Genomic DNA, 13,511 nt, shown 5'->3' on the forward strand with positions numbered 1-13,511 from the left:
ACGTTATTTGTGTTTATTATTAATTGTGATTTTTAAATGACTTTAAAATATCATATTCTCAATTTAAATGTTGTTTTAGGTTATAATTAATCTAAAAACGAATTTGTTAACCAAGAAAACATGCGCTTTTTTTAGATAATTAATTCAAAAATAACAGGAAGAGGAAATAATAATAATGTGTAAATAAAATAGTACATTTGCATGTTTACCATTGTCAAGATTTAACGAAACATTTATAATAAAATTAAATCTATATTGAACACCCTGTTCCACTACGATTGTCAACAACAGAGTGATGCAATAAAATATCAAGTAGTGTAAAGAAAATACAATACAATTTTGCCGAGTGCATGTGTTTTGTTATAAATTTAGTTAAGTAATAGACAATTATTAGAAAAAACAACATAAAACAATGAACCGTCTAGTGAAATTTGCACATACAACAATAAATCTTTCTTATAAACACTGTAACAAATATATTTTAAGTCAAAGTATTCGCAATTTCAGAAGTCAACCAACAATATCCAAGGTAATGGACGAATTTTTTGCTCTTATAAAACAAACAACAACAAAAAACACAAATTGCTTTTAATTTTTAGCCATTATTAGAGTCTTTTGCTATAAGAAAAACACCGGTTAGAATATGTCATAGCCAGCAAGTTAAACCACATGACAAGATTGTGGGCAAGTGGTTGATCGCTTGTGGTGGTATGGTTTATTTAGCGGTGGTACTTGGAGGTGTTACAAGACTAACAGAATCGGGTCTTTCCATGGTTAGTTGGAAATTGTTGGGTGAGAAAGTACCACGCAGCGAGTCCGACTGGAAAGAGGAATTCGCCAAGTATCAAGAATATCCAGAATTTAAAATGTAAGTAGAGAAGTACTGCAGTAAAGTTTTAAAACAAAGCAAATCGTCCACAGGAAAAATGCGAATATGACTTTGGAAGAATTTAAGACAATTTTCTGGATGGAATACATACACCGCATGTGGGGTCGTGCTATAGGAGCGGTATTTTTGCTGCCCGCTGCTTATTTCTGGAAAAAGAACTATTTTAATAGTGGCGCTAAGAAATTTGTACTGTTAATGGGCACTTTAATAGGTTGTCAAGGTTTAATGGGCTGGTATATGGTAAAGTCGGGTCTTGAAAATCGTTTTGATGATGTTAACGATGTACCCCGTGTCTCACAACATCGTTTGGCTATGCATTTGGGAGCTGCATTTGTTCTTTATACTCTATTCCTTTCACAGGGTTTAAAAAGACTCTTGCCAGCCGAGTCTTTCAGTACTATTTCAAGTAAAGCTTTACGTTTCAAGAGACTTGCCTACGCCGCCAAGGGCCTTATATTTTTAACTGCTTTTTCGGGTGCATTTGTAGCCGGTTTGGATGCCGGTTTAGTGTACAACTCTTTTCCAAAAATGGGCGATAAATGGATACCAGATGACATTTTAGCTTTAGAACCTGTAAACAAAAATATAACCGAGAATCCCACAACTGTCCAATTCAATCATCGTCTATTGGGCATTTCCACTTTGACTTTAGTAACGGCCATGTGGTTGTTATCAAAGAAAACTAAGCTACCACGCCGTGCTTATTGGGCTATAAATGCTGCTGCTTTGGTAGGCTGGTTACAGGTTACTCTGGGCATTACTACCCTTCTTCATCACGTTCCAGTACCTTTGGCTGCAGCCCATCAATCTGGTTCACTGCTTTTGCTGTCATTTGCTGTGTGGTTAAGTCATGAGTTGAAATTTTTGAAATACATACCAAAGTAATGAAGAAAAAAAGGTAACAAGTTTATGTATTTATTAATTAATTTAGTTTTGTGATTTCACCATCTCTTTATTTATTAAAACAAAATTAAAAAATAATCAGATAATTAAAATTTAACATTAACGGAAAGGTACTTGAAATCCAACAATATTTTGTATATAAAAACAAATAAACAAACGTATGAATGAAGATTGTATTATGTACAACTAAAAAATTCATTTATATTCTAATAAATACATACATATGTACAAATATGTGGGCGGCAAAGTAAAATCGTTCAAATTGCTTACTGGAATTTGTACGATGTGATCACGATTGGTTTGTGTAGATAATTATTACATACGAGTACTGTTTTTCGCTTTTATTTTTTAAAAGTATTATTAAAACTATGGATGCCGATTTTTTACATTTTATTTTGAAATAAATTAAAATTTACATTTATGAATTTAGTAAATGAGTATTTTGTTTGTGAATATTGAGTATTTTTAATGCAACAATGGGCAAATAACTTACAGATTACATAGAATGAATTGTTTGGGAGAGAATAAACGAAAAAGTAATAATTAAATAATGAACGAATTGATGTTTAATGAAAGGGGAAGAGGGATAATAAATGTAGTACATACACATAAGGTTTCCTTAAGATTAGATACAATGATGAAAATCGAAAATAATGCACTATTTCAAATTGAAAATTTTAAATTTTACTTGATGTCAAATGCTAAAATTTGGATATATTACGTTAGAGAATCTTATGAGCATGTATAATAATTTGATAAGGAATGATGTTAACCTAAATATGCAAAAGGATTATAGGGTTGAGGGAAAAATCCTTGGAATGGATTGGCCGTAGGTTGGACAGGCACTGAAGTGGTCACATACATGGTCTGCACAGTAGGTACAACTTGCGTAGAATAGAGCGTGGTGTAAGCGGTTTTCGCACCGAAAGTTAATTTTAATACTTTGCTCTCAGTTTGTGTAACTATCGTTTGTTGGACAATGGGTGAAGTAATCGTTTGGAATTGCTGAGGCAGAGGCAATAAGAAGGGATTTATTGTAGATGGTGGTAGAATGGGAGGTGGCACCGAAAGTGTTGTGGTCTCTATAACATAATCAGTTTTCTCTACAACACCCTTTGCCTTAGATAAGGTTCTAAATGTGGTCGATTGACCATTGGTAATTGGCACCACATATGACTCCCATAGGGTCTCTAATTTAATCACTGGACGTGAATTTGTAATTACATTTTGTGATGGCAGATTTAGCACTCCTGTAGTAAATGTTGGTTGTATTTGTTGGGTTGTCTTATTGAATCTTGCACCTTCAAAGTCGTTTTTATGCGATTCACCACTGCCATTCTCCTGGTTGCCTTCATCACCAAATTCCAAGTCTAAATTGATTTCAGAACCTGCTTCATCTAAGTTGCCTACAAAATCTTTAAAGCCATTGAATTCCTTAGTTTCCAAATGGGGCGATGTGGTCTTTGTAACCGTTATCAGGCTGGTCAAATCGATCGTCTGCACCAAAGTATGATAAGTAGTCTCATTATCGTTTTCATTGATAACGGGCAGAATTTGAGTTTTCAATTTCTTGTTTACAATACTAAAAGATTCGGTTATAGTTTCTAAAATCGGCGTATCGGTTTCACCATTAACATAAATAGGTGGCAAAGTTGTTATACTGCCTACTAGCACTCCTTCCGCCTTGGTCGAAGCGGCTAAAATATTCTCTGTCAAAGGTTCGTCATCATTTCGTGGCTCTATAGAGGGTTCTGGCGTTAGATATTTTTCAATGGTCGAGGTGACCGTAATAAAACGGGTCTTTTTCAAAACACCAGCCTATAAAGTTATAAATAAATCGTTTATAAAAACTATTTGCTTGCCATTAAACTCATTGACTTACCTGGAATATAAATGGTTTCTTAATAGTTGCAATTTCATAGTAGGTGTCTTTAAAGTCAGCTGGTGTTGATATTTCAACATTTATGGTTTCGGTGAAAACCTTTTGTTTACCCTCTTGATCGATATTGTTCAAGATGGGTCCATTTTGTGAGCCGGATATTTCTAAATCGGTTTGATTGTAGATAACATTCTGGTTTAAGAAATTTCCATTTAAATTATCACTTAAAGCTGATTCGGCAAAGACATTCGAATTGCTGTTGCCGGCAGAAGTAACATTGCTTAAACCACCCGCTCCATTGGCCTCAACAGCTGGTTTTCGTATATTTACTCGGGGTTTGGGTGAAGTTTTATATTGCCAACGACCGGGAGTACGGTTAAGTTTTGTTATATGCAAGTTATTACTATCTAAGTCCGAGTTAGTTACCTGCAATTTAGGTCGGAATGCTCTACGCAGGGTTTGTTCTGTGGTAGTGGTAGCACTTGTTGTTGTAGAGTATCTGGGTTTGGAGGTGGTTGAATTCTTATGCTTATTTTTTCTGTAACAGTTAAAGGAGTTAGTTAAATTATTAGTGTTTTTAACTAGGAGATATATACCTTTTAGGTTTGTTTCTAGTGGTAGTAGATTTCACTATAACTACCTCTTCCGGTTGAGGAGTGGTAGAAGTAGTTCCTCTATGACTTGATCCTTTTTTACTGCTCTTACGGGATGATGAGGTGGAGGTGGACGAAGACGATGTATTGCGTAGTGTGACTTTATTATTACTGCTGCTTTTTTGTGGTGTAACAGGAGCGGCAGTTTTCAATACTTGCAGAGTGCTGGAAGCTCTTACCTTATTCTTTTTGTTCTTATGCGATCTCGAGGGTGCTTTTGAACTGGTAACAATACTGCTGGCAGTGTTTTTCTCAGGTGTAACAACAACTGGGGTTCTGGAATTTTTACTATTGGATTTTAAATTTACAACACGATAAGTTTCCTCTATAAATTGTGGCGGTTGTCGGGAAAGTAAATCATATTCAGGATCCTGTACGTCATTATCAATAGTAAGGGAAGTCTGGACAATTTCATTTGGTATGACGACATCTTGAGGCGTAGAAACCGGAGCAGCAACAGATGTAGAAGCATTAGGCGGTTTTAATTTATTTTCGTTGCCTTTCGAAGTAACTTGGGTTTTCGATTTTGTATTAACCGTTTTTAGTTTAGTAGGATTTATAGCATCATTCGGTGTAATGGGGGCCACATTTTCAGGTTTTGTTTTTATAACAGGTGCTATTATTTCCGGTGTTATGACTATGTAATAAAATGAAAACAAATTGTTTACGGTATGAAGTTATTTTTTTTTTATATTTTGTATAATTACCTAATGATGGAGCACTTTGTGGTGAAAAAACCATTACTGTATTACCAATAGTAGTGGTAAAATCCAAAAATCCATAAATGGTCTGCGTTAAGAGAGGGCCATCATCGTTCGATAAACCAACTTGCGCTATTTAGGATTGTGTATGATAATATTAAAGTAAATCAAAAAAAAAAAAACATGTTAGTTAATGTAATATTTTGTGCCAAATTAACAGGTTTTCCTACGTTAAGGAAATATCCTTCTTATAAAGTGTGAACAAAATTTAAAAATTTTCTGGTTACTAGAGTTATTTAGGTTATTTATGATATAAATAAACTAAAGCTAAAACATGTTAGTTAATGTATTGAACTAGTTTTACAATAACACCTAATATTTATTTTGTGTCAATGTAACAGGTTTTCAAAGTTAAGGAAATATCCTTCTTATCAAGTGTGTAAACAAATTTTTTAATTTAACTGTTTACTTTTTTGAAATTTTCATTCATTAGTTAACTTTTTTAATGAGTAATAAACGGTTTTGTTAGGAAATCTGTTTGAAATTTTCGATTACGCATAACTAGACATAATAATATTATTTTTTGTTATCAATAACTCCTACAATTTTGTGTATAGATTATGAATGAATCTTGTGAATTTTAAATGAATTAGTTTGTTGTCTTGCGCCACATTTAAAATACACGTTTTTTAAACACACTTTTTGTTAACTTTTAATTTATTTACTGACAAACATTATAACACATTGATTTGTTAAAATAGGTGAATAATTAAGTTTATTGTTTATTAAAAAAGTTTATTAGTTGTTTTACCTTCCTGGAGTAATGAACGACTATTACAGCCATAAAAAAATTGTTAGTAAAAAGTAATAGTTGCTTTAAAACTATCATATTATATTCAAAATTACGCTAGTTATTGAACAGTTTATCTCAATTTTGTTTAAAATTTTAGTTATAATATTTCTAAATATAACTAATTAATTGGTTTTGTTAACGGATTCTTTGCATAACGCTGCATAAATCTTTTCCCAAGTATTAGCTTTTCGGCATAACTTTTTGAACATTTACAAAATTTATGTTTATAAAATTTGTATATTTCAAAATTGGCAAATAACTTTGATCACAACAATAGATTTTCTGCTGTTTATTTAATTATGCAGGTTTAAACTTTCGTTTTCATTTTGCTTACCATTTATGAATAAAAACAAGATTATGGTCCAAATATTCATTTTGTTTTTTGTTAAAAAAAGGCCGTGTGAAGATTAGCTAATATAATTTATTGATGATGCTGCTGCTGGTTATGTTTGTTTAAATTAATACATTAGTAACACAAAACAAATACAAACAAATAAACGTATAATTGGCTAAAAAATAAAAACAGAAATAAAAAATCAATTAACAAATTAAAGAATTATAACAATATTTACAGATTTAAAGTTGATCAATGCCAAACGAGTTCATTTATTTTTGAAAAGATTTTGATTGATGAGGTGATACATATGTATGTAGATATCGTTCGTTAAATAGGAAGACTATTACAACTTAAAAATTAATAAGGGTGTTCATGAAACGCGTGTGCTAACTTGCACATTTGTACAAATTGCTATCTGTATTATTTAGAAGAGAACCTTTTCGTTATAAAGGATCAGTTCAAAAAGGCGATCAAATGTATCAGTGTTGTGGAAGTAAAAACCCATTCAATTTCTGACAAATTCAATGTAAAATTGAAAATGCACATATTGCACTGTTTGCGAGGCTTTTGAACGTAAATTTAAATAATAAAAAGCTAATAATAAATACTTTTGTTTATTACAAAACTGAATCAAAAGAAACGATTTGAATGTAAATGTGTAAAAGGAGTTCTTGTGTTTTTAATGCAAGAAATCCATGAATTTACAACAAAGCATTCTTAATTTAGAATTATTAAAAAAATAAGGTTAAGATAATCAAGTTTATTGACATTAAAGTGTCGAATAGGTCGGTTTAAGAAATTTTCTTTTAAAATATCAGTTAAGCTGTATGAGCTTCAGTAGAGTAGCTTTGCTTAAAGTTCCTTCTCCATTGGCTTAATTTGCGGGATTCCATATTCTGGCTGAAGTTTTATGTTGAATTTCTTGTGCCTTAGATTAGAACAGTGTTAGGCCAAGAGCTCTTCTATAGGTTTAATGGAATCTAATGTAAAAGACATTATGTTTGTTCCAGTATTGATTAGATTAGTAGGTTTTTTATAGTAAATCATTTCCCGTACTTCAAATTTCAATATACATACAATATTTTTTGTTTATCTGATCATATTTTTTTATAGGTGTGTTCCCCACCTTATGAAAAAATTACCCGGTTTTAAGGTAATATTTATAATTATAAAAGTTTTTACTAATTTTCTAGGTTGAAAAGTAAATATTAAAATTTTTTAATGATTTTCTCTAGTTAATTTGAAAAATGTTTAAACAATTGTTTGATTGTTTGGAATTTTTCACACAAAACGACCTATTTAATTTAACGCCACTGTTTATTACTTTTTTATTGTAATCTAACAGATTGTACTTATCAAGTATTCACATTAAGCTGAATCTAGTTAGGTAATATTTGGATTTTTTCCTTATACCACCAGAATTACTTACTGTTGTTTTTATTTTTTTGTTATTTGTTTCTTTAAGTTCAATTTAACTCAAGGTTATATACTTTCAAACATTTTTTTCTTAGATCTCTTTTTTTTTCTTCGTTTCATTATTTTTTTATATTTTAAACTTAATTGAATATTAACGTCAACTAACAACAGAAGAAATAATAACAAAAACAACAACTATATGCATACGTATGTACATTCATATGTATAGACAAAGAAACTAATATACAGACATACTCATAAGTATGAATAACTTTAACAATATGAATAGTTAAAGGTAACGGACATTATAACCAAGTACAAACAGACAAACTAATAAATAATGCTAGAAGCACAATTAAAGCACAAGCATATAATTCTTATATAAACATATATAGACATACATATGTACATACACATCTTGGTATATAAGTTGAAAAGCTATGCTATATGCATAAAATTTTGCTAACAACATACAAATTTACATAAGCTTGTATGTTTGTATAAATGTCTGTAAATTTTATTCTTTTACTTAAGAATGAAGTAAATAAATTATAATAACAATTCATTCATTGTATGTACTGTCCACGTACCATAGTTACCGCACGAAGTATGTATATATGTTTATATTTAAATTTACGATCACTTTTATTCCTATTGGCTTTATCGTAGTGATTTTGTTTGTAAATGGAAGTAAAAGCACACAAATTGTTGTATAATTAATAAAATTTTTGTAATACAAAGAAAAAAAAAACCGCCTAAAGAAATTCTGCATTTGTTGCTAATGTTTAAAGAAATATAATAAATATTACCGTTGCTGCTAAAACCGTTAATATAATTGGTTATTGTTGTTGATTTCAATACTATTGCTGCTGCTGCTATTGTTGTCTACACTAATGTATATATAACTCAACACACATAACGCTTATTTAGTGTAAAAACGTCATAACTCATAATTTTTAAGAAAACAACATTTTCAATGTCATTTCATTATTCTCTTTATAATATTTTTTTGTAAATTTTATTGTTTAAGGAAAAAATTTAAAATAAAATTTTAGCAAACATTGTTTGAAATGTTTTAAAACTAAATTTTAAATTTTAACAAATAACGTTTTTACGTTAAGTAAGCGATATAACTTTAATAATGTGTGTAAAATGTACGTTTTTTTCTTTATTTTTTTTTGGTTTGTGTGTTTAAGAGTGAGTATCTATGGCAGCAGAGTATTTTTATTTTGAGTAACGTAAACGTGGGATCAAAACCCAAGCAAGCGGTGTTAACATTCGAAAAGTAGTAACAACAACAATCACTGCTCGAAACAAGTTACAACATAAACAACAAATTGCACTGCACTTATATTGTATAAGTATGTATGTGAACGAACGAACTGAAAGGCGGCGGGACGTTGAAACTGAATGTTATTGCTAAAAAATATTTAACTATGTACATATGTATGTATATATGGTTTAATGTTTGTAGTTGTTTTATGGGCTTCTGTGTATATAAGTAGTACATACATAAATTTGTTTTTTTTTACCTATATACCTATTGTTGTATAAACATTTAACTAACTGAACGATATTTTAATTTGTATCTATGTACTCATAAATCTTTTTTTTTTTCAAATCTTTGGATTTTAAACTATTTTAACTTTTTTGTAGTACATATTTCTTTATTTTTTTTTTTAATTTTATTTGGAGTAGCTACAATATTTTTTTCTTTAAAATGTTGAAAGAAACTTGTTTATCAACAGATACACAGTTTTTTTAATTTTATTTTACTTATTTTTTTTTTTAATTATTTCTTTTTTTTATTTTGTAATTTGTAACTTTATTCCATTACTCACTTTTATTATAAATTGCACTTTTTTTAATTAAATTTCTATTTAATTTTAAATTTATTTTTTAATTCTATTAAGTTTTGTGTTATAAAAATTTACAATTCAACGAGTACTAACTAACTAAACTAAATAAGTAAAAACGTATAATATTTCTTTAAAGCCGTAAGAAATTACTTTAAAATAGTTACACTATAAACACAATAATAATAATAATATTAAAACAAAGTCAGCCAGCAAGTAAGCGTCTTTGCTGCAACGAAGCTAAGAAAACAATAAAACTGGTTATGTTAAATACGTTTTAAAAGCTGGCTTTTTAATTATGAAGTTGTTGCTTGCTTGCTGACTTGCTGCTGTTGGCTTTCGGACTCTTGCCTGTCTGGCATTGTAAATAAAACTTTACATAACTTTAACTTTATTTCTAACAAACGCTATGAACTTTATTTTCTAAGCTTTGTACTGATGCTCTATTAGAAACAGTTGACAGGTTTTAACAAGTCATTTTTGACCAACATTTGAAAACCTTTTTTTTTCATTGGTCATGTTCAAAATAATTTTTCAAGAAAAAAGAAGTCCACGAATTTTGTTTCAGCCCCTTAGTTTGTAGCAAAATCTTGTTTAAATCTGTACTTTACGCTCCTGCTAGAAGACTTAAGCTTTTCTTGAGCTTCTCTTACACACAAAAGAAACTTGCTGGATGTGTCATAAATTATTTAGTCTGTGTCGGCGATTGTTGCTTATTCACAGTTCGCTAGCAACCACCATTGATTCGCAATCATTCGTGCTTATGTATATGTATAATTGTTCTGTGTGAGAAATAAATTTTAGCCAAATATTTATCTGCAAGCAATCCATCTAAAATATTAAACAAAGCTTACACATGGCTTGCTTCTCAGTAATTTAAACATCATCATCATCATCAACTTACTTAAACAGTAGAATATTAACGAAATTTTAACAAACATACATACACAAAGATGTGTTAAAGATTTTGAAGATTTCAAATATCTGCTTTTGATTAGATATTTGATTCATTTCAAACACAAAACTTAAAGTCAAAATCCTTTTGAATTAGTTAGAAAAAGTGCGTACGAATAATATTATTGCATATCTTTAGGCTTATATTTATGCTCAAATGATTAATACCGTTATATTATTTACATTCTATATCAATAACTAAAATAATATCAAACTTCAGCTTATTTTAATTTCTCACTATTTTAAGATTTACAACTGGTATTACGATTTCAATTACAATCTATTTAGCAGGAAAAATTATACAAAAAGCTATTTGTATATTAGAGGTATACGATTTTCTGTTTATTTATTGCTTTAGACTTAAAAAGATAGTCAATATAAAATTAGTTGATTTTAACAAATTCTTTATCATCAACGATTCGAAATATGTCTTCACGAAAATGTAGTAAATCATCTAAAAATCTTCGACTGCTTTCGTTATGCAAGGCGGTCATTACGGGTTTAATATTTTCGATATGAGCCGTTTCGGCCAAATCATCATAGTAAAAACCCTAAAATAACGGTATTATTAAAAATGAAACATTAAAATATAAAAAATAATTTAAAACCCACCTGTTCCTCGCCCATCATATGGGCCTGACGTTTCCTAAGACCCTTGGCAAAACGCTGCTGCATTTTACTTTTAGTATCCTCCAACATTTCACTTTGACTGGGTAAATTTTGCCTACCCGTCCAATAGGTCAAAACAAATCTTGCCTGCAAATCCATCATTTGAGCCGCACACACATAATATGGTATACCAATAAATGCCATCGAGGGATGACGTATATTAATACAATGTTTATACAGATCTTTGACATAATTATCATCCACATAAATGCCACAATCCACGGATAAAAATGGAAAGGCATATTTATAGCCGGTGCAATAGAACACTATCGTATATTTATCACTGGAAGCATCTTTGAAATATATAGTATCACCTTCAATATGAGAAACATCAGGTTTCTGATTAACATTTGATTTGAATATTGTTTTGGGTGTCTCGGCCATATGATGACTGAGTGTAACTTTTTTCGCTACTTTTGATATTTCATTACACAAATCCATGCCACTGGGACCGGCTCCAATGATTAGTACGGTTTCATCTGCAGTGTATGAAAATAAAAATGATATTAGTTAATTATAAATTCTAGGAAGAAGATTTCTAGCTCAAAGTTTTTTTAATCTTTTGCTATAAACCCATTAAATTCAGACATCATTTCAAATTTCTTAAACTTTGAGTTATACTTATTTTACTTTACCTTTAAATCTATTGGCATTTTTATAATCATGGCTGTGAATTTGTAATCCTGTAAATGTATCGGATCCTTTAATGCTGGGATACGATGGTGTATGATAGTGACCATTGCACACCAAAACATAATCGTACGATAGAAAATCTACCGCTTGAGTTTTTAAATTTTTCACTATCACCTGGAAAACCAAAACCAAAGAGAATTTTAATAATATTAATAAATTCAAAGTTAATTTTAAGACCAGGGGCTATATTAACGTATACGTGATCGAGTAAAATTGATCGCAATTTTCCTTTCTGATTTCGATATTAAAATTTATTTTAATTTAAATGAAACATTAGTTTCTCACAAAAGAATTTGCCTTTCATTAGTGATTAACGTTTTAACAATTTCTTAAAAATTCTTTTTAAAAACAAATAAACATTTTTATGTGACCATTCCTAATGGACATTTGTATGTATGAAGGCAGCTAGTCAGCAAACTCTTTCAACTCAAGAGAACGAATAATTGATCCGTACATTTAAATCAAGCATTCAATGCTCGTAATCAATTTATTTAGATTTATTTCTTAAGTTTTATTACGGTTTTGTTTATTATCAAACATAGTATAGGTGTGTTAAACATTTGTATAAATGTAGTTGTATTAAACCCGACCCTTTTCACAGAAATACTTTTAATAGAAATCAAAGATAATTCAAAATGTTTAAAATATTTAGAGCCGGTCTAATATTTTTGTATTATATAAGAGTTAGAAGGAAACATACCTGCCATTTATCACATCTTGTTGGTGATATTCTTATAACATAATGCAAAAATTGTATGTGTTGCAGCAAATTGTGGGCGTTGCAATAATCATTTAAAAATTTTTCTATAACTTGCGATGGTACATAAGATTCTTCCGAACGATCAATCGGAAAATCAGGATAGCCCATTACCTCTTTGGGTAGATTTGTTCTTAGACCCTGATACATGCTGCTGTGCACATCAATACCATACTCATCTTTACCGATTTGATCCGTATATACCCATGTACCGCCAACACTATTTGTCTGTTCGTAGATGGTAACTTGAAAACCATCGTCTAAAGCTCTGCGAGCAGCGCAGAGACCCGCTGTACCAGCTCCAACTATGCAGATTCGCTTCATTTTTCCAACTAATTAATTTAGAACAATTCTCATTGAATTGATGCCATGCAATTAATTATACGTTATACTTAATCTTGCTAATAAAATAAATGATAACAGAAGCGAAATAATAATCATAAAAAGACAAGTGTTTTTAATAAAACAACAACAACAACAAAAGATCGGACGTACGTACACATATTTTTGTACGAGTAATAATATTTATTTAAACACAAACATTATCATTGTTAATCAGAGGTTATGCTTTGAGATACTAACCCTCCTAGTAAACTGATTAATTGTACAGCAACAATTACATGTTGTTGATTTTTTAACAAAAATGTTACAACTCAAACATTTTATATATTTTTTCAAGTAGATGATAAAATAATCTTGTGTTATTTTTATATTATTCTCCACTTGTAAATGTCATTATTATCAAAGGTCTTGCTTTAAGCTAAAATGTCTGCATGTTTATCTTGCCCTGAAATGAAAACCCAATAAACATTATCTTCAGAATTATTAAACAAACTTTAAATTATATGAATTATGGTTTGCTTGCAGAAAGCTGGAAAGATTTGTTTATTGGGTAGGGTATGTTCATATAAACAAAAACTATTATCATACGTGTGTGTGTATGTATGTATA

At 30.0% G+C, this 13,511-nt stretch overlaps 3 protein-coding genes across 5 annotated transcripts; 1 reads left to right on the forward strand and 2 right to left on the reverse strand.

Annotated features, from left to right (window-relative positions):
• The first annotated feature begins 277 nt into the window (after positions 1-277).
• LOC119600698 (cytochrome c oxidase assembly protein COX15 homolog) lies at positions 278-1,986 on the forward strand. The gene is made up of 3 exons (XM_037951129.1): positions 278-529; positions 600-868; positions 922-1,986. The coding sequence occupies exons 1-3, from the start codon at positions 413-415 to the stop codon at positions 1,772-1,774; spliced, it is 1,239 nt and encodes a 412-aa protein (XP_037807057.1). The 5' UTR covers positions 278-412; the 3' UTR covers positions 1,775-1,986.
• Positions 1,825-10,667, reverse strand: LOC119600695 (mucin-5AC). Of its 3 annotated transcripts, none has more exons than XM_037951125.1 (6): positions 9,473-10,667; positions 6,213-6,387; positions 5,032-5,157; positions 4,268-4,961; positions 3,675-4,209; positions 1,825-3,610 (listed from the first exon to the last, which is right to left on the reverse strand). In XM_037951125.1, the coding sequence occupies exons 2-6, from the start codon at positions 6,250-6,252 to the stop codon at positions 2,561-2,563; spliced, it is 2,445 nt and encodes an 814-aa protein (XP_037807053.1). In that variant the 5' UTR covers positions 6,253-6,387; positions 9,473-10,667; the 3' UTR covers positions 1,825-2,560. The 3 variants fall into 3 exon arrangements, with proteins under 3 accessions (XP_037807053.1, XP_037807054.1, XP_037807055.1); XM_037951126.1 differs by lacking the exon at positions 9,473-10,667 and adding an exon at positions 7,645-8,330 and having other exon boundaries at positions 1,827-3,610; XM_037951127.1 differs by lacking the exon at positions 9,473-10,667 and having other exon boundaries at positions 1,827-3,610; positions 6,213-7,415.
• An 86-nt stretch (positions 10,668-10,753) lies between these two features.
• Positions 10,754-12,954, reverse strand: LOC119600697 (senecionine N-oxygenase). Its single transcript, XM_037951128.1, has 4 exons — positions 12,504-12,954; positions 11,746-11,917; positions 11,054-11,589; positions 10,754-10,992 (listed from the first exon to the last, which is right to left on the reverse strand). The coding sequence occupies exons 1-4, from the start codon at positions 12,882-12,884 to the stop codon at positions 10,825-10,827; spliced, it is 1,257 nt and encodes a 418-aa protein (XP_037807056.1). The 5' UTR covers positions 12,885-12,954; the 3' UTR covers positions 10,754-10,824.
• Positions 12,955-13,511: the final 557 nt, after the last annotated feature.

Source organism: Lucilia sericata, unplaced genomic scaffold (genome assembly GCF_015586225.1).
Source record: "Lucilia sericata isolate MDLA Ls3-8-SP2 unplaced genomic scaffold, ASM1558622v1 Contig000118F_arrow, whole genome shotgun sequence".
NCBI classification, from domain to species: Eukaryota; Metazoa; Arthropoda; class Insecta; order Diptera; family Calliphoridae; genus Lucilia; species Lucilia sericata.

What these genes read in the sequence shown, in the direction of transcription:
- LOC119600698 (XM_037951129.1), top strand. Translation starts at nt 413, where the DNA reads ATGAACCGTCTAGTGAAATTTGCACATACAACAATAAATCTTTCTTAT. An exon ending in GTCAACCAACAATATCCAAG is followed by an intron (nt 530 to 599) that starts GTAATGGACGAA and finishes TTTAATTTTTAG; the next exon opens with CCATTATTAGAGTCTTTTGC. An exon ending in GAATATCCAGAATTTAAAAT is followed by an intron (nt 869 to 921) that starts GTAAGTAGAGAA and finishes AATCGTCCACAG; the next exon opens with GAAAAATGCGAATATGACTT.
- LOC119600695 (XM_037951125.1), bottom strand. Translation starts at nt 6,252, where the DNA reads ATGAATATTTGGACCATAATCTTGTTTTTATTCATAAATG. An exon ending in CTTGTTTTTATTCATAAATG is followed by an intron (nt 5,158 to 6,212) that starts GTAAGCAAAATG and finishes AATCCTAAATAG; the next exon opens with CGCAAGTTGGTTTATCGAAC. An exon ending in ACAAAGTGCTCCATCATTAG is followed by an intron (nt 4,962 to 5,031) that starts GTAATTATACAA and finishes TTTATTACATAG; the next exon opens with TCATAACACCGGAAATAATA.
- LOC119600697 (XM_037951128.1), bottom strand. Translation starts at nt 12,884, where the DNA reads ATGAAGCGAATCTGCATAGTTGGAGCTGGTACAGCGGGTCTCTGCGCT. An exon ending in CAAGATGTGATAAATGGCAG is followed by an intron (nt 11,918 to 12,503) that starts GTATGTTTCCTT and finishes TTGGTTTTCCAG; the next exon opens with GTGATAGTGAAAAATTTAAA. An exon ending in AAATGCCAATAGATTTAAAG is followed by an intron (nt 11,590 to 11,745) that starts GTAAAGTAAAAT and finishes CATACACTGCAG; the next exon opens with ATGAAACCGTACTAATCATT.